General features: G+C 38.1%; 1 protein-coding gene across 1 annotated transcript; it reads left to right on the forward strand.

Annotated features, from left to right (window-relative positions):
- The first annotated feature begins 412 nt into the window (after positions 1–412).
- On the forward strand, positions 413–18,978 carry LOC143281282 (sphingosine-1-phosphate phosphatase 2-like). The gene is made up of 3 exons (XM_076586413.1): positions 413–1,343; positions 3,580–3,669; positions 10,350–18,978. The coding sequence occupies exons 1-3, from the start codon at positions 522–524 to the stop codon at positions 10,938–10,940; spliced, it is 1,503 nt and encodes a 500-aa protein (XP_076442528.1). The 5' UTR covers positions 413–521; the 3' UTR covers positions 10,941–18,978.
- Positions 18,979–19,577: the final 599 nt, after the last annotated feature.

Raw genomic sequence — 19,577 nt, forward strand, 5'->3', positions numbered from 1 at the left:
AACTTGAATCATAAACTTTGGTAACTGAATGTTTTCATACAATATTAATGCTTATACAGGCCATATAGTACCTTAAAAGTATTTGTCGCAGACCCAAATTGACGGGTGGTTTAAACGATTGCACCTTTGGACTTGACATGCGTCTATCGATACCGATGAAGTAACTCGACTGATCAGCTGATTCGCTCAGCCCATGAAGCTTACGCGAGCTCTTTCAGTAAAGTTTGTTCGCCCCAGTGATAGGAACACTTGGCTGATTAGGCTTAAGTAACGCGGCCTACAACACACGAGGCGATTTGCCACAGCATTAGTTCAGTCGGGTGAAGTCCACATGTGGGCAACGAAAAGCGAAACCTTCCTGTCGATCTGAGTCTCAGTTGCGACAGACACAGCTTGCCGTCGACGCGAGGTGGTAAATTTTATTGCGCTCCCTTTGCAGTTTAGGTGGCGCTCTTGTGAGGTCGGAAAGTCAGGCGGTTGGGTGCTGGCCGGCTTTGAGTATTGACGATCTAGTCTTGAGAATGTCAGAATTGTGGAGACGGATTGTCGCTTTCAGCGATCCGCAGTTGACGGCAGATTTTCAGTATATCTGTGGTGTCCAGCCATTAAAATCTAAACAAAATGGAACACTGACGTCGCCTGACAGCGGCCACTCTGCCACAACAAGAGACCACACAGCGGAATGCCAACAGTCACGCGACCAGCAGAAGTTAGTTGCTGATGCACACAACCAAATACAAAATGGGAATGCAGTGTATCAGAATGGTTCAGCCACCAGTGTTGATAGTGTCTCATGGAAAAAGCTCAACGGCCTGAAAAATGGTTTGAACCACCGAATTGTGCAAAATGGCAGCGTGACAGTGGACGATTTGCAGAATGGAAAAGCTTGTCAGTGCCGGCACGAAGACGATGATCTCACGTCACGGACCAATGGCTTCATTCACAACGGAAGCATACCGAAAGCAGTCAACGAAGAGGGCTCGGCCAGTCAAAAAGATTTGAAGCACAGAAATCCACCTCACGTAATCAAGAGCAAGTTCTTGTATTATACCTTTTGTTTCGGTGCTAGTCTTGGCAATGAAATATTTTACGTTCTGTTTTTCAGTTTTGGTCTCTGGAACTTTGACTGTGTCATATCCAGGAAGATATCTCTGATCTGGTGTTTGATTATGTACATTGGTCAAGCAGCAAAGGATCTTATATGCTGGCCAAGACCATCATCTCCTCCAGCCATACGCCTTGAAGGCAGATATGAATTGGAGTTTGGAATGCCTTCCACTCATGCCATGGTTGGCGTGGCAATCCCATTTTCAATGCTGTATTACACATATGGCGTGTATGAGGTTTGTATTTTATGTTATAAACACTGATAGTATTGTGCATAGATATGTTCAATGCAAACATTGCAAACCAGTTAACATTCACTTTGGAACGTAAGAAATTAAGTAATTGCCCAGAGCATTTTTATTTTTATTCACGAAAATTTAAATAGAAATAATTCATGGTATCCTTGGGCAGCTGACACAGAATTTATGATTATATTCAGTGGGAATACATAGTATCTAAATGGATGACAAAAATTAGATATGATTGATAGTATGGTTCCTCAGCCATCGCACTGAATTTGAATTTGAAAACAGTGTTGTGAGCACATTATAAGCTTTAAGCTTGATGCTCTTTGTTTGCTATGCATGTGAACAGTTGACGAGTTAAGATAATTTGAATAAACAAAAAGAAACCAGATGTCAGTCTCCAAAAGGTTAAACACATCAGTTGTATAAGAAATGTTATGTTTATTTAAACATTCGATTGATACAGTATAATGGTGTGCTTGTACTATACATGTAGAGATAGTCATTTGCTGGCCAAAAGCTTGTACTATACATGTCTAGATCTATAGTCATTTGCAGGCTAAAATTGTGCATTGAGCAAATCATTGTTTCAGAGATTTTCATCAGTTAATTAACTCAAGAGAGGCATTCATGCTACAGATTTGCTCCTTCCAGTCTTTTTCCTGATGTGTGACATACCAGCAAAGCATAGAAAAAGCTTGTCAAATAGAATCCCATGCATAGATGATGATATTAACCATATATATGTATTAATACATTACATTTACTGGGGATTTGCTCACATAAGCATACTGTTGAAAATAGTGAGCCTATCTAAATTATCAAAATGTGAACAGCTTAAAATTTATCAGCAGATCTGAATGGGCTTCTTTCGCTTGGAGAGTTCCACTTTGAAGAGTATAAATTTAGCTTACAGCAGCTGGCTGTGAGAGTTCCACTATGAAGGTTATTTATAATTGTATTCATTTAGCTGACAGCAGCTGGCTGTGGTTGACCTTGTAGAGTATAAACAATTTTGTTGAAACTGGTTGACAAGTGGTTATCTGATCATTTCCACTAAAATCGTACTGTTCTCTTTTTGAGAGATTGAAACAGCAACAAATTATATGCCAAACTGCTTTTAAAAGAAAACAGTATGTAGAAATTCAACTTCTCAAATTAAGATGTTAAAATAAATGAATGTCAGCCTAAGAACTCCATACTTGATGTCTTTCAATTCTACTAAAAGTATGATTAGGGTTCATTTATTGTAAAGATTTGTATTCTGCACATTTTCACACAATCAGAGGCACCAAGCTTTACATATTTTGTATTCATTGTACAGGTAACTGTGAAAATCATTCATGACATTGACAGTACAATGCACATGCATCTAGAAGAAATAGTATGCACTGACAGTGACACACTGATTTATATGCATAGAGAAGAAGCACATATGCATATGGACACATAGAGGCTTGAGAGAGCAAGCACATGAAATGAGGTTTCCAACAATGTACACACATAAGTTTAGAGGGGTGAATGAGCTGGTGTGTGCACACACAAGCATGTACATACATTTATACTTGAATACATGATGTATGTGTATTACATTGCATTTATATGTATACATGTATGTTTTTTATTTTATAACTATAAGATTTTATTGATTATTAAGGAAATGCTTGCATACTCATCCCTTGCAGGACTGAAGGTGTGATATAAATTTTGGCAGCTGTCAAAAATTGGCTCTGAGTGAGAAAAGCGGCTGCTCTTTGGCAGTGAACTTCGTGCTTATAGAACAGTGGCAGAGAGGGAAATAGTAATAAATCTATTGTTTTTTGGTTTGTTTTAAAATTTTTTATTAATGGTCTCAGGTTATAGAATCTAATGAGTAAATTGAACCCTGGTAGTGGTATGTTGCCTATATATCATGTGGTGTTTGTGTGCATGCAGGTGGGGTCGGAGTAGTAGGTTGAATTATGCCATCTCAGCACCTACATGTGATGAGAGAAACCACCTCTTTGTTATTTTCTGTTTGCAGCACATGTTGCCAAAATCTGTCCAGGCATTTTGTTAATAAAAAGCTATTGATTACTGTACCCATGAGGTGTCAGGTTACTTTTATGAAGTGTCAGGTTATCAGTTATGTGATGAGTGGAAACATGTTATTTGATAACGTAAAATATGATTCAGAGTACAAAGTAAGTAAGTGTACAATAACCACCTTGATTTTTCTTCATCGCAGTACAACTTGCCTTTGGCCTTGGTTTTTGCTGTGATCTGGTGTGTGGTGGTCAGCTTCAGTCGACTCTACCTTGGCATGCACAGTGTTCTGGTATGTTTGACCACTTTCCATTTTGATGTCAGATATATATATATATATATATATATAGAGAGAGAGAGAGAGAGAGAGAATATATATATATATATATATATATATATATATATATATATACTGTACACATATATACTGTACACATTTGTGAAATGGATGTAAACTAGGCCTATTGGTTTGATAGAAAAGATCTTGACAAAGTGAAACTGAGTCAGTTAAACTAAAGGGCTGCTGTAAATGGATGTTGTGGTGGGTGGTCTCCATTCCAGGGAGGAATTGGGAGGTGTTTGTGGGGGTGGGTGTTGGGGGTGGTTATGGTTACTTTAAAGCCCTATCATCTGTGACAAAGTGATCGTTTTTATCAGTAGGAATCTTAATAGGTAGGGCCCTACTCTCTTGCAGTGCAGGGTCTCCTATTGATATAACATTGATGGCTGTGTGTTAACTGATGGCACGAGTACTACGGCAGACAAGCCAAGGCGTGGCCATATTATGGGGGATCATGGAAGGGGAAAGAGTGAATTCATGTCACTAAATAGATTTGTGTGGACAAAGGGGAGAGAGAAAAAGCCACAACAACAACAAAAAAAAGCTGATTATATCAGTATTATAATTATTAAAAAAATAAAAATAAAAAAAAACCTAGGAAAATACGCCCACTCACATACACTGTGCCATTTTAATAACATGAATAAGGTGATAAGTTATTCCTATTAAGTGAATCAGTGAATAGGGGAAAAGCACAAAAGACAATGCAAAAAAGTTTTAAGATTATTAACGCTATCTCAAGCTTCAGATTGATGGGGAGAATCCACGACAACATAACCAATGGCAGCTGCTGCTGCTTCTGTGTTCATGAATGGACTGTAATTCCTACATTTGGCCACACTCTCTGTTTGGGGGCATGCACTGATGCAGGCTGCTTTTTTCCTTGAAGTGCAGTGGCAAGAAGTGTTTGTTGCTTCTCGCACTCACAGTGATCATGAAAGACAGCCCGTTGTGGACAGTGACTCACATAACTCATTGAGAAAGAGAGGGGGAGTCATGAGATCAATAACATTTCTTGCCTATCCAACTCAAGAGGTCTTCTCCACTAGTTTAACTAAGGTATGGGATAGCACTGAAGGGGTAATGTTCGTATTGATCGGCAACCCAGAACAGTTTACTTGTCAGGTTTGTTTGAAATGTATTGCAGGATGAGGCATGTGCAGGATGGTGCATCTGCCACAAAATGGCACCAGTTGTTCATCATCTGATACAAAAGGTCCAGTCAGAGATCCTTGAAGACTTTGTCCTTCATTAAGTTCATACCCTGAAAGTGCAAGCTGTCTTGTCATCGATTGTGAGGTATGTGAGGATTGAAAAAAATCTTGTTTCTCCTCTGCTCATGATTGCCTGAAAAATCCTTGACCATACAGTCAGTCCTATATCATGTCAGTGGACGTGCAGTTTTGCTTCATGGCACCGATGAAAAGAACGCAGCCAAGCTAACCCATCAGTTTTGGTTTCATCACAGTCTTGCTGCTTTTTTCCTGGCACCCATTTGCAATCTATGTTGGTGTACATTTCACAGTGTCCAACACCATGTCTGACACAATGAAGAGAGTGAATGCAGACACAGTGTCACTTACAGTTACAGTCAGACATCCTTGAAGCTGAGTTAGACTTAAAAGTGGTTTGAAAATATTCCTTGCTGTTTTTGAAGTAGTTGGTTACATCATACTAATTTGGAGTTTGGTGTCATATACTGTACCATGTCAAACTGATGCAAACTAGGCCTATGGTTTGCTCTTGTTTGGCCAAATTCCTCCAGTTTTTGCTGCTGACCCCTCTTCAGTGTCATGTGTGGAGTCTGTGCTGCTGCCTTCAGAGAATGTGCTGCAAGTCAGGCTCTATGTCCAGACTTACAAGCCTGGTGTTTGTTCACCAGAAGAATCTTCTGAACTCAGACACCGGCCTGCCTGACAGCCCATTGTGGACAGTAACTCACAAAAAGTTCTCTTTGCCAGTGAAGTTATCGCATAGATGTCAGCTGGTCACACACTTCATCTTCACACACTCCTGTGTGTCTGTGAAATGTGGACAATGTACCAATGTCATACCAAGAATCTGAATCACTTCAACACTATATATCTCAGAAAACCCATCAGCCTGAAATGGCAGGATAACACACACCAGACACTGAGGTGCTTGCTCAAGCAGGTCAGCCACACTGATGCCATTTATCACCCTCCTGGACTAGCACAGGTCAAACTTAAAATACAACCAGTGAAACCAAAAACTTCCTTGAAAACTGCATATTGGTAGTTACTCTATTGTGTGTCTAACCAGCTAATGGAAAAAAAAAATGACAGTAAGCAAGATTAGTGGCCAAAGCTCTATAACTGTTAATAAACAGTGAATTTATCACAACCCACAGCAGAGGCGTGATTTTTCAACATGTAACTGGCTTCTAACTAGAATTGAGCATACTTATGACTCAAAATCAAATGTGAAGACTGGGGACACTCTTCAAAGTGTTTTATCTTTGGGAATGTTGCTCAGATTTCCTGACTAACAGTGCAGTTTCCTGTAACTCGTGGGCATTGTTGATGATGGGATATAGTATGAAAGGAAGTCCCAAAGCTAAAATGCTAAATGTAGGGATGTGAGAACTGCAAAGAAATACATTAAAAAAAAAATTTTTTAAAAAGTCTGTCATTTGGGCATGACTGCCCCAGGGGCCATTTCTGAATCTGTGCAAATCCAAGGGAAAATTGAGAAGAGGGTGAAACTTATGTCGCTGACAACAGCTGTTGCAATCCTGCTAGTACTGCCAATGTATTTGCTGACAATTTTTGACTCACTTGTGTAAACAAAGTGAGTCTATGTTTTAACCCGGTGTTCGGTGTTCGGTTGTCTGTGTGTGTGTGTGTGTCCGTGGTAAACTTTAACATTGACATTTTCTCTGCAAATACTTTGTCAGTTGACACCAAATTAAGCATAAAAATAGGAAAAATTCAGTTCTTTCCAGTCATCTTGTTTAAAACAATATTGCACCTCTGGAATAGGCACACAAAAAAAGAAGAAAAAAAAGAAGCCAAATTATATGCAAACTGCATTTACTGTTATATTTATATTTTTTGTATTCTCAAAACTTGGCACTTTGATCTGATATTCTGACACAACAACAAGAGCAGTCATTATTATCATTTTTTGTTCAAACAGGAACTTCTTTTGCTAAGCATGGAAGTTTTATTCATTTTGCAAACGTTTTTGGTGCAGATAGTAAAAAAGGGAAATTAATCTGTAATTAATGCTAGGGGACTTAATTTGCTTTAAACTGATCTTTCTCATCTTAAACATTACATTTTGAAATTATACTCAATACATAAAAAGCTTGTGTGTTTTACTCTCAGTGTACAGGGCTTTCACTATGTTCATTTGCCTAAGTGGTCTTTTTCGGAAAATACTAAAATCAATACGACGAGTGGACTTAACAGATCTATTGGCTGAACCCTGAAGGTCATGGGCAAAAATCAGTTGCGTACACATATTTATACACATTCAAAGCGCGTGCTCATATTCTTCGCGGACGCGAACGACGCCATTTTGTTTCAAGTTGTTGACCTGCCCTTTCAATCCTATATTCAATGGACAATACACAATAACATGTGATGGAAAGTTAGAGGAGACCGTTAAATATTTATTCAGAGAAAGATTTGTGAACGCCTCATCACTTACTGGATTATGCCCCAAACTGCCATAAAAATATCCACAGAATCAGTCGGAATTCACAGTTAAAAATTGTAAACCATGCGAGTTAATACCCTTGGATTGATCACGATGAAACGAAAAAAATTCCAGTTTTGACTTTTCTTAAAATAAGTCCTTTTCACTTCTTACGATGTTTAGAAGTACTTGTACTTGGCTCTACATGTTATTAGTTTAACAAAATACTAAATTTTCATATTAACTTTAAAACTATAAAACTAGAATGAACATAAAAGAGAAATTGAATCGACCGTGTGTCGTACTACATTCCCGGCGGGTGTAACTAAACTTGTACATCTATCTAGATCTAGAGAAAACGGCTAAATGTTGCAGTGTGATTGTGGTGATAGCCACGTCTCCTTTACCGTGGACTTAAAAAGAATTTTTTTTTTTATTGCCCTTAAAGATTTTTTGAATGCCCAAGATACACCAGAATAATATGATTTAAACAGCGTTCTCACTGTGAATACCGCAATTGATTCATCGCCCTTTAAAAAAGTATGTTAAAATATTAAATTTTAGAACGTCAGTTAAGGAGCCACGATAGTGTAATGGGTAAGACAGTTTCTTCTCACCCGAACACGCGGGGTTCGAATCTGGTTAGGACTTTTTTTTTCTTTTTTTTTTTTAACCCGAAGCTTTATAATAACCAATACAGAACACATTTTAACGATTAGATTTAAAAAAAAAATTTTTAAGTGTATCACAAGTGAGTCTTGAAGGCCTTGCCTCTCTTGGTTTTTTTTTTGTTTTTTTTAAAATGACAACGGTTGTTGTGACACTGCTGCCTATGTATTTGATGACAAAATATAAAAACAAAACAAACAAACAGCTGCCAAACTTTTCATCCATCCTGATAGTGAAAGGTCCATTTCTAATCTGTTCTGTGTTATCTAAATTATTTAGATATGGCTGAGAGTCATTTCTGAGTTGTTTTGATGAAAACTAACACATACTGAATTTGGAACAACAAACAGACAAATGAGCTCTGAATTAAAAAAAACAAACAAGCAAAAAATGATTCTCTCCTGTCCTTGAAAGTGTACCGGTGTTCCCATGGCCTGATGTGCCGATGTGTTTTTCACACTGATTCTAGTTTTAACAGGGAACCACACACACACACACACACACTGGTAAAAACATGTGCGTACATAGACATCCCCACCCCACACACATTCAGACACAGACACATGCATGTGCACACACATGCGGTGTGTGTACACACACATGCACCACCCCAGCTTCCCTTCGCCCCCCCCCCCCCTGCCACCCACAGAATCTCTGTCCATGTCTAGTCACTGGAGCCATCTGTTACTTGAAACAAAAACACTCCACAACAATTGTGCTTTTGTTATCAGCCTATGATGCAATGATACGCTTTATGACTGCAGTTAGTATGTTATTTAGATCTGGGATCTATAACTGAAGTACCAAAGATCCATGTTCATTACGAGCAGAAGACATGTTTTGTCTTAAACCATATTTTTAGGTTTATTGACCCCTGCAGAACAATTAAACATTGGTAATTCCTGTACTATTATTGGGATTTGTAAGCACTTTTTTTGTCAGCTTTAGTAGGGATTTTTGTCCCCAGAGCCCCAGTGAGGGTTCTGTTGCGCCAGGGACTTTTGCCCATAGTTGCTGGTGTCCAGAGTATATTGAATCAGAACAGGCAATGGTGAACACTAACAGAGTGACTCAGCAGCTGTGCAGGGTCTCCTCTGGTGTTGACTGATGGTGCTGGGACTTGGCAGATGTACCTGGGTTGGTGTGTACATAGAATTCAGGACAAGAGGTTCGATGTTACTGCCACTGAACCTGCATGGATTATATGGGTACAAAAATTGAAATGAACAGAAAACCGATGTATCAAGAGTCACAGAATGAGAATCACTGTCAAACTGGAGCCTGCTGTTGAAAAGCAAACATTTGAAGTTGAACTCAAATGTGCTACTGTGAAATGTTGTGTGTGGTTAGTCTGCAGTTTTCAAAGTACCATATTTTTCAGCCTTCAACTATAAGGAACACATTTTCTGTATTCATATCTGAACCCTGTGTTTTATCGACTGACCTTAGTGCACCCTTTCTGTGTGTGAGAACTGAATTATGACCACCAGTTGGTGCCACCTGCCACAACCAACTCTGATATTTGACATTGCTGAACACAGAAAACTTACATGATCTCACTGAACAGCAACACTAGCATGCATCAGTTTTTCCACTGCTTAATTCAATATGGTTCATGTTCACAATATGAAATTGCAACCAAATATGACACCAGATTTAAAGTGAATGTGATTACAATTCCCCAACAGGGCATGAAATTGCAACCAAATATGACACCAAATTTTAAGTGAATGTGATGTCAATTCACCAACAGGGCATGAAAAAAAAAAAAATCTGTGTCAAAGTTGAGGATAAGTTTATGGTGTGAAGATACATAAATCAGAAAATGCCTCCCAGTCTTTTAAACAAGAAAAGCATGATGGCAGGTAGGAGTGTGTAGGACTGAAAGTAGAGTTAGCAGACTGGATTCTGATTGAACGTGTTAATGAACTGGGTCATGACAACAGTGAACATTCAAATGGTAGAAATTGTGTTGGAAAAAACCAGCAAACAACAAAAAATACCAAACAAACGAACAGAGAAAAAAGAGCAGATAACAGAGTAACAGATCTGAGTGAGCAAGCAGATGAAAACACTGTGGATTTACATGTAGTTTCAGAAGATAAAGTCACTGCTCAGAAAATATCATCTAGATTCAACAGAGTCACTCTGCACCAGACATTTTTGTTTGAATTCAGGGGATGCGCCTTGCGCACTGCAGCTTGTTTTGGGCTGAAAAGTATATTACTATCTTTGATTTGTTTGCCTGTTGTTTTCTGATTGTTGTTTGCACCTCTTAGAAAATGTGTGTTCTGTTTCAGGACATCGGGGTGGGGATAGTCGGGGCCATCGTCATCCTGTTCTGCTGCATTCCAATAATAGACATGCTGGACTGCGTTTTGTTGGTTCATCCATGGTCAGTTCCGGGCCTCAACTTAGTGGGTGTTGGCTTGTGCTTGGCTTACCCAAAGCTCAAGATCTGGTCAACGGCCCGTGGAGATACCACTCAGGTGATGGCCGTCTTCTCAGGCATCTATCAGGGGCTGTGGTACATGACGAGAAGGATCACACCTGAAATGGCTTCAGCCACCATTGCTTCTGCTCCTACAGGTGGTTCTGCTGTCTTGGCTGCAGTGGGGCGCCAAGTGTTTGGAGTGGTGATTTTGCTTGTCCTCCTGGAGTCGCTGAAGAAAGCTGTCATCTACGTTTCAGCCACGCTACAGGGAATGGACCCTAAAGACCCCACCTGTAAACAACATCTGAGTGTGGAGCTGCCTTACAAGTACATAGGTTACTATATTCCTTCCTTTTGTGCTGCCTATGTCATGCCTGTATGCTATGAGTACTTTGGCTGCCATCGTGGCAACTTCCTGAGGGAAGTGCTCACCCATTCTCATCACTTTGGTTTGTAGTTAGCTTGTACCGCTTGGTGACAAATCGAGTGTGTTGGTTTGCTTGTATTTGGCTATGACGGTGCACAGAAGGTCTGCTATGTCAATATCCAGAGCAGAAGGAAACCAGTCTGTAATCTGCTTTTAGTACTTAGTAAGTGTCCATAGGCAATGGTAAAGGCTTGGATTATGGATGGACACAGTTTTTGTTTTGTTCTTGTCAGAAAGGACAACCAGACTAATATTACACTTTACAAACTGATGAATACAATTGATGACTTTCAAGAAAAACATGTTTACACACTGACTTGGTTATGATCAAGGTATTTGGCTGTCATTTGTTCTGCCATTGTGGGAATTTTTTTACTTTTTTTTTTCTTTAATATTATTGTGTTATGTGGTGTGCGGTAACAGGAAAATGATTGACTATTGTGGGAACAGTTATAGGAAATCTTTTGGTTATGTTATGAAATATGCAAAAAGGAGTGATAATTGTGTGGTTAGAGCGTCTAATTTCCATTCTGAAAATCTAAGTTCAAATTTCAGCTGTGCCTGGTGGGTTAAGGGTGGAGATTTTCCTTATCTCCTAGGTCAACATATGTGCAGACCTGCTTTGTGCCTTAAACCCTGCACTGTGTCATCATTGCAGAAAATCTGACTTGCAAAAGATCCTGTCATTCATGTTAATGTGTAGGCTGATTTTGATGTGAACATTTCTAAGCATGTAGTGCCCCAGATAATGGAGCATGGTGCCGAAATGACCATGTAGAAAAGGCCCAGATTATTCAGTAAATCTCCTTTGGCAAAGTTAAGGTGAACATGGGAGTTGTAGCCCTTAAATGCAGATGATTTGAATATGTCTGCAGGGCTTGAAGTGTTGGAAAAAAGAATTTGAAAAAGAAGAAAAGGAAAAGAAACAATGTTTAATTGAAAAGTCAGGTTATTGAATTCTAGTTCTGGTTGGTGTATAATTTTGTTAACAGTATTGACATGGAAACTGATGGAAAGGAACTGTTCATCTTTGTGGCCTGGCATATACATGTGTTTCTACTTTAGGCATGTTTATATAAGTTCCTGTGACTGATAGTGGTAAAGCAGGGGTACAAAACAGCAAGGGGCATACAGACCGAATTTAGGATTCTGCCTCTGGTCAGTTGCAAAAGAACAAGACCAACAGCGAGGAGCTCTCTTTGTTCAAGAAGCCATGGAACACATCTGAGAAATATATAGATCTAGAAATATCAAAGACTTTGTGTCAATCAAAAATGTCTCTTTGTATTTACTTCAGATGTGAGTGAGCTCACATGGCACTGTATGCCGACTGTTTGTGTCATAGTCTTTGGTGTCGACAGGTTGGTGGGACATTGTTGTGGCCTTTACTCCAGGTGGATGCTAACAAGTCTGGTTTCCATGACAAAATTATTATTATCAGAAGAGGCTGTAGGTGATGTCTTGCGTATGTTGAACGAGAACAGGCACGATCGAAGCACCTTTCCTCTGAACAGGTGTCTGTGTGAAGCATTTCATGAGCATATATTTTGCTGATTGTGTTTTACAGTGTCCAAGCTAGAATGTTGTGGAAAAGACAGGCTGAGGCCATAGAGTCTGCCTGCAAGTTGAAGGAGTGAAATTGCAGTTGATCTGGATTGCCTTGTTCACAGGTAATATGTAAAATTTATGTTAAGCACAAATCATGGATCTCTACAGCAGAAACGCCATTCTAATGGAGAGTAACTCATAAATGATTAATTTTGATTACCCTAGGTCTAACACAGTGTCACAGTTTACTTTTTTTTTTTTTTTTAGTAATTACATAGATGTATAATTTTTAAAAAGGCTACATCCACCACCCCTAGTTTGCAAGAAGGCAGCAGCCCATCTGCAATGTGTGCTTTGTGAAGCAGCATTTTTGTTTTGTTTTTTGAAAGCTGATTTGAGTCACTTAGTTTCTTACACACCTGCCGGAGGGAGGGGGTTGAAGAATTACTGGACAGAAAGGGGGAACTTGATGATGCTTATGAGAGCACTGGAGATACAGGCATTTGTTGATTTTTTGTTGTTGTTGTTGTTGTTTGTTGTTGTTGTTCAGTGTCTTTTCCTTTTCTTCTTCAGCTGTTGGATTTATGATCAGTCAGTCATTCCCTCACTTAACAATTCCTTTTGCTTGTCAAAAGCTTTTGCATATATATATATATATATATATATATATTGAGTGACAGTATGTGAAGCCAGGGAATCAACTAGATCTAGTTGACTTCAGTCAATGTTAATTTAATTAGTATTGTTTTCCCTGGAACTATCTAGGCAGTTTCCTTTCAAAGGTTAGATTTGATTTGTGAACCTTAAATGTCCTGGCAATGTATAAATATCTTGATAGGTAATATAAGCTCTGTTACTGTTATATATATATTATATATATATATACAATCAGGTGTGAATTTTATATTGATTATGTTGGTACACATAAAAGAAAATAATTTCCCTTGTGATCTTAATCTTGGTGAGTTTGTTGTTTTTGCTGTGTGTTCTGAAGTGACCGTTTATGCTTTTCTGGGAAGTTCTAAATTTTGAAATGGAATTTTCAGTCGTTTATTAGTTTCTGATATCTGATGCGTAGTTTGGCATAACATCAGATTACTTGGAAACTGCTTTTCCAGAGCCCTATGCAGTGTGTGTACTTTTCTTCTATCATTTGTATTGTGCTGCATGTGTGGTTGAGAAATCTGGTCATTTTGTGTTGATGTATTCTGGTTGGGTAACACTACAGAGAGGGATAATTGTTTTGTGTTGAGGTAAGGAAACGGCAGATTAGTTATCATGTCTCTGCCATTCTTCCTGCATTTATTTACGCAGAAAGAGAAACCAGGTGATGGGAGATTGTGGTTTTCCCCGTGTTTCTTTTTTGATGCATTATCGTTATGTATGCAGTGAGAAAGGGGGAGCGGTTCCTTACTCTGTAACTGGGCAGTTTTCTGTATAAATGTTGTTGTATGTATATATGTAATGCAACAGGTTTCCTTTTCCTTTTAATGGTACATGAAAATACTCTTAATTTTATTCATAATTGTATGGGATTTATTTTAATTCAAAAAGAAAATGTCTGTGTAAATGAGTATTTTGAAATTTGATGTCTTTTTATTTCATCTTGTTACATTATTTTTTTTATTCAGGTAACATTCAGTCATCGCATGTTTTTCTTTTCATTGGTGACTGTTCCCAATTGCAGTTGATTGTGGAGCATCAGAAAGACCAGGATGTCTGTAATCTGAAACTTCGTGATAGCTATTTAAAAAGGTATATCCTTGATACAGATTCACTGTCAGAGTAGGTGGTGTAAGCGATGAATGATTCAGTTTGTTTTTTGGTGTTTGTGATGTGATAGTAATGTGGGAGACTATATGTACAAACACACAAACACAAGATGTTTGGTATGAGACTGAATACACCAGACGTGGTAATGCTGTTCAATTATAATAATCATAAAAAACCATTTTTCCAGAATTTCTTTAAAAGAAACTATGCAGACATTCTCCATGATAGTATTTTCTTGGCCTTGAACCCTTTGGATGTAATGTTGGTTACAGGCTGAGTCATTTTTTCCTCTTTCAACTGATAGAGTCGGCCTGATTCATAATGTAAAAGAAGGGGAAAAGGAAAAAGAACCGAAAAAAAACAACAAACCCAAACAAACAAAAAACAACCCCGAACAAACAAACATAAAAGCCAACAAAAAACAGCTGCAGGTCCCAAGCACAATAATCTGAAAAGAATCTTAACCCTTGAAAAGCACTGTGTTGGTAATTGCAGTGTAAGTTCACTTTCTTTGTGGCATGTTTTCCAGAAAGTGGCAGCATTTTTCTCCTTCCCCTTTGTCCGCAGGCCTTGTCTAGTCATTCATCTCCGCTTTTTGGGACTCCTCTTTGTCTGTGGATTATACACCAACTGCAGGTACCTGCCCCATAATGTTTCTTGCCAGGGCCTGTAGTTTACGTACCCTTGATTTTTTTTTTTTTTTTTTTTTTTTCTCTCCCTCTCATTTTTCTTTTTTAAAATTTTTAACATTCATTGTAAATATTTGTACACCAGAGGACAGTTTTTAGTTGACCCATTGACTCATTCATAGGTACCTGCCACTTTTGGAAATGCTTTCAACTGGGCTTTGCTTGCTGTGTTGTGTGGTGGTGGGGAATATCTTTTGGAGATAGTAAAAAAACCAAACAAATATATATATAAAAACAAACAACAAAACACAGTGGTACCAAGTGTCCCTGCATCTTTTCTGGTTGTAGTAGCATCTTGCATCTTTCTCTGCTTGTGCCCAGTAAGTCAATGACAAGATAATACTTCATAGAATGAAAATGGCATATGTGTTCAGTTGTCACTGCAGTATTATTGACACGCAAGACCTTGCATGGATGACTTTCGTGCTGGTTGACAGATCTGTGATCAATGCCTGCTTTATAATTCAGCGACACTAATGTCTCAAATATAGAATTATTTATTGACAGTGTTTATTAAAAAAAAAATTATTTTGAAGCTGTGTATTGCACTGTCAAGTCATAATGAGAATACTCATTTTGGTTTCCTTGCAAAACCAGAATTTAGTAATATATTGCCTCAATTGGATTGCTTTGTGATATTTTTTTAATTTGTTTTTGTTCATCTGTGTTGATTTATTTTACTTATCTGTTTGTTTGTTTATGTATTTCATGTGTAAAATTGTTTCTGTATGTATTTCATGTGTAAAGTTGTTTTTGGTACAAAATAGATTTGTGGGAAGGAAAAAATGCCAAAAACCCCCTCAAATGATTCATGATTATAACATTATCAGGTTATGAAATTGTGGCTAATTTACTTTTGCTGTACTTGCCCTCAAATTTGATTGAACTGAATAAGCTGCATCACACTTAAAAAAAATAAAATAAAAAAAGTGTGGAGGGGATGATTTGTCAGCATCACCTTTGTCATGTGTTTACAGTGATAACCAGACTCTGACCTCGTAAAAGGTAACTGTGCTGGATGAAAGTGTAATGGTAAGATACGGGGAGATAAGATCATGCTGGCCAAGTTTGTCAGCTGTCAATTTGACATGGCAGATTAGGGGCTGATTAACTGATGCTTCAGACTAAATCAATTTGACATGGCTGATATGGGGCCGATTAACAGATACAACATACTATTTCAGTGGTATTACGGTCAGCGTTTCCTGATGCTAATGACAGACTATTCTTGTGATGAGAAAAGGGAAGTCGGCTGGTTCGTCAGTCAACATTCCTTGTTAATGAGAGTCCACACTGACTGGACTGAGTGGACAGCAGCATGTTCTTCGCCCAAACTGCACAGTCGGTGAAAAGTATGAAACTTTTAGTCCTTAAGATGACATGGGTCTGGTTTGGTTCAACAGTTCATCTGCTTAGTGGACGTGGTGTAGTGCACATATGGATTTGTCTGAACCCAGTGACGCGTCCTTGAGAAACAAACTCGACAGTTCAAGGGTTGATTCATATGAGGGCCAGAAATTTTTGTGAAGAAATTGAAAATAATGCCAGTTTTTTAAATTTTATTTTTAAAATTTGAAACCGAGTTGATCCTTGTTATTGTTTTCTGATTTTTTATTTCAGTCTTTCAAATGAGTCTTGTGTGCACCCTGATCCAGTCTGTCTGGTGTCCTTGTGTTCACATGTTATTCTATGAAACCAAAACTTTATAAATCTTAAATATAGCTTTTTATGAAGTTGATAAGTAAAATAGTTACATGTGCCTTCTTTGAAAAGAGGGGAATGAAATGGTCATTTAAGAAATTTTTGTTATGTAACATGTCTTAGTGGGAGTATGTTAGTTCTAAGTGTGTATACAGTGTGTGTATCTGTATACATATATTTTTGAATCAGAGTGGATGAATGAATGTATGAATTGCCTGTCGTGTAGGCTTATTCATAAACTTACATCATTGTAGTTTGTACATTGAATTTTTCTTAATTTGATTTTTTAAACTGTGTCTAACCTTTGCCATCTGTCATATGAAAAAAGAGCCAGGGAAATCCCTCCCAATCTTATTCCTGTTCGCTAATGAAGCTACTTGCATTAAATTGCAGATCCTGGAGTGTATAGAATGACTTGAGAATGCTTCTCTATAAAGTCTGCAAAACAATACCCCTGACCTGTATGGGTACATTTTAGTCAATGTGAAAAGTGTGGGTCTGTTTCTACCCATGACACACTGGAAGGGGTGTTGCTTCAGTGAAAAGTATGGGTCTACAAAGCATGGAAAAGGGATACCATGACTGTGTAGCTGCAGTGTAGAACGGTTCTCAGAGAACATGAAAAGGCATGACATGCTATGGAAGACAAGCCATGTTAACAATTTCGTGTTTGAGATTTGATATTAACCTGGAACAGTATTTTGAATTTCCTTAATGTCTTAGGGGAGTGGATCTTGAGCTTCAATGCCTGTCTTATTTCTTGCCTTTTTTGGTCTGTGTGATGTTGCAATCAAACCAAAGTTCCTGCATAACAAATTTACACTGAACTTTTGGTTTCGTATCCTTGAGCAATCATCTTTTTTTTTTTTAAAGTTGATTTTATATCGTCTACAATCATCTTTTTTGCTTTTCTGTTTCTGTTTTTGTTCTTGAAAAGTATTGCCTCAGAATGTCTTCAGACCCGGTCATTTTGCATGTTTGTGTGAAGAGTATGCATGTTCAGTTTTGCAGAAAGTGTAACATGCTGTTGATAATGAGTAAGGGTAGTTCTGTGTAGTCCTTCCCCAGTTGACATTTCTTCTGCCTCTTGCTTTCTGACCTCAAAAGGGTCAGAATCCATTTGGTTGGAAGGAGAAACCAATCTTCAGTTTTACTCCTTTTCCAATGATCAGTTCCTTTATTCCCACCTCAAAAATACCTTGTTTCGTGTCTCTTGTGATTGCCTTCAGTTTTGATGGACATTAAGCATGTTATTTACATACTAGTACACACTTAACAGCAAGGTGTGTGTGCTGCTGTACAGCCTTGGCCTTAAACACAAGTGCTTTGGTGCTTGCAAGTTGGACCCTGGGCACAGGCAGGATTTTGAGCATCCTGTCTTGTCAACATGCCTCATGTTTCTGTTACATTGAGATTGACCTTGCCAGTGAACAAACCTCTTGCTTTAGCACCATAATACCCCTGTTCAATACTGAAACCACTAGCATTGGAGGTATTTCAGTATTCTGGGTAAGTCCTTTCAGAGCACAGTCAAGTATGAAGAAAATTGCATCATAAACTTGTGTGTCCTTTTTTTTTTCTTTTTTTTTTTTTACCACCTGCCATCCTTTGTCCAGTAAACCCTTCCCCACATTTCATTATTCTTTTCCTGGGTCACTTTGCCTCCTCATTACTTTATGTTTAATGATTTGAAGGGAGGGGGAAAAAAAAACTGTCTTCCCGTGTACTTGCTTGAAATAATCATTAAAAAAAAAAAAAAAAACCCAAAAAACTATTTCTTTTTTGTGGTGATGTTGGTCTGTTTATTTTCTCATTCAGTGACCAAAAATATCACAAAAGTCTTTGTTGGGTGTGTGTGTGTGTGCGTGTGCGGTCTTAGTTGGGTTTGTGTGTGTGTGTGTGCAGTCCTAGATGGGTTTGTGTGTGTGTGTGTGCAGTCTTAGTTGGGTTTGTGTGTGTGTGCAGTCTTAGTTGGGTTTGTGTGTGTGTGTGACTTGCTGCTTTTCCTGGTTGTCTTGCCCCTTTCTTCATGGGACATTTTTTTTGGTTTTTGTTTAAATAGTTCACACAAGTTTGGTACCCACCCCCTGTCAAGCAGGTTAGTAACTATGCCTTGTGAGAAGCGAATCCTTGATCCACCAAACATGTCGGTATTCTTTGTTCAGCATTCTGTTGGGTGTCCAGAACGAAAGCAAAATGGAGAAATTTTAGTGACTTCTCTTATGGCCTGTTAAAATGTATGCTCATTTTGGTTTTCTCCCCCTTCCCTCGTTCAGTTACATGTGAATTGGTTTTGTCTTCTTTTTTTTTTCATTTTTTTTTTTTCAGTTCACAAAATTTCATTGGGATTGGAAACACTGGAGATAAAATTTGAGTGTGTTCTTGAGGGGGAGGGGGGGGGGGGGGTGGGCAAAAAATTATTAAACACAAGTCAGCTTTCCTCCAAATCATTCAGTGGTTTTGGTCATTTGTACTGCTGTCCATCTTGGTGAATCAACTGTTACAAAAGTCATCATAAATCTGACAATCATGACCTGTTTTGAAAAAAAAAAAAAAAAAGTTCATTTCTTTTCCTCCTTGCTTGAGAAAATAACACACTAATAATATTAAAGGAATTAATTTTGTCGTATCTATAACCATTGTGTGACTGATGTTAGAGAATTTGAATGAAATATTTAGAGTGTAATTTTGTCGCTGTAAAATAGATTGTAATGATTTACAAATTTTTAAGGGTGGACACCTGTAAAATAGATTGTAATGACTTGCAAATTTTAAGGGTGGACACCTTGATTGATCACAGACATTGATAAGCAATGAGATTGGTATGTCTGGTGTTCTTGCAGGGATGTTCACAATTTTATACATTTGTATTAAAGTGCATGTTAATTAAAAACTAGTTTGGGTTACTAAATCAATTGTTTTATGTGTAAATTTGATTTCTGTTGTAAACCAGTGA

The sequence above is a fragment of the Babylonia areolata genome, chromosome 4, assembly GCF_041734735.1.
Source record: "Babylonia areolata isolate BAREFJ2019XMU chromosome 4, ASM4173473v1, whole genome shotgun sequence".
In the NCBI taxonomy this organism is placed as follows: Eukaryota; Metazoa; Mollusca; class Gastropoda; order Neogastropoda; family Buccinidae; genus Babylonia; species Babylonia areolata.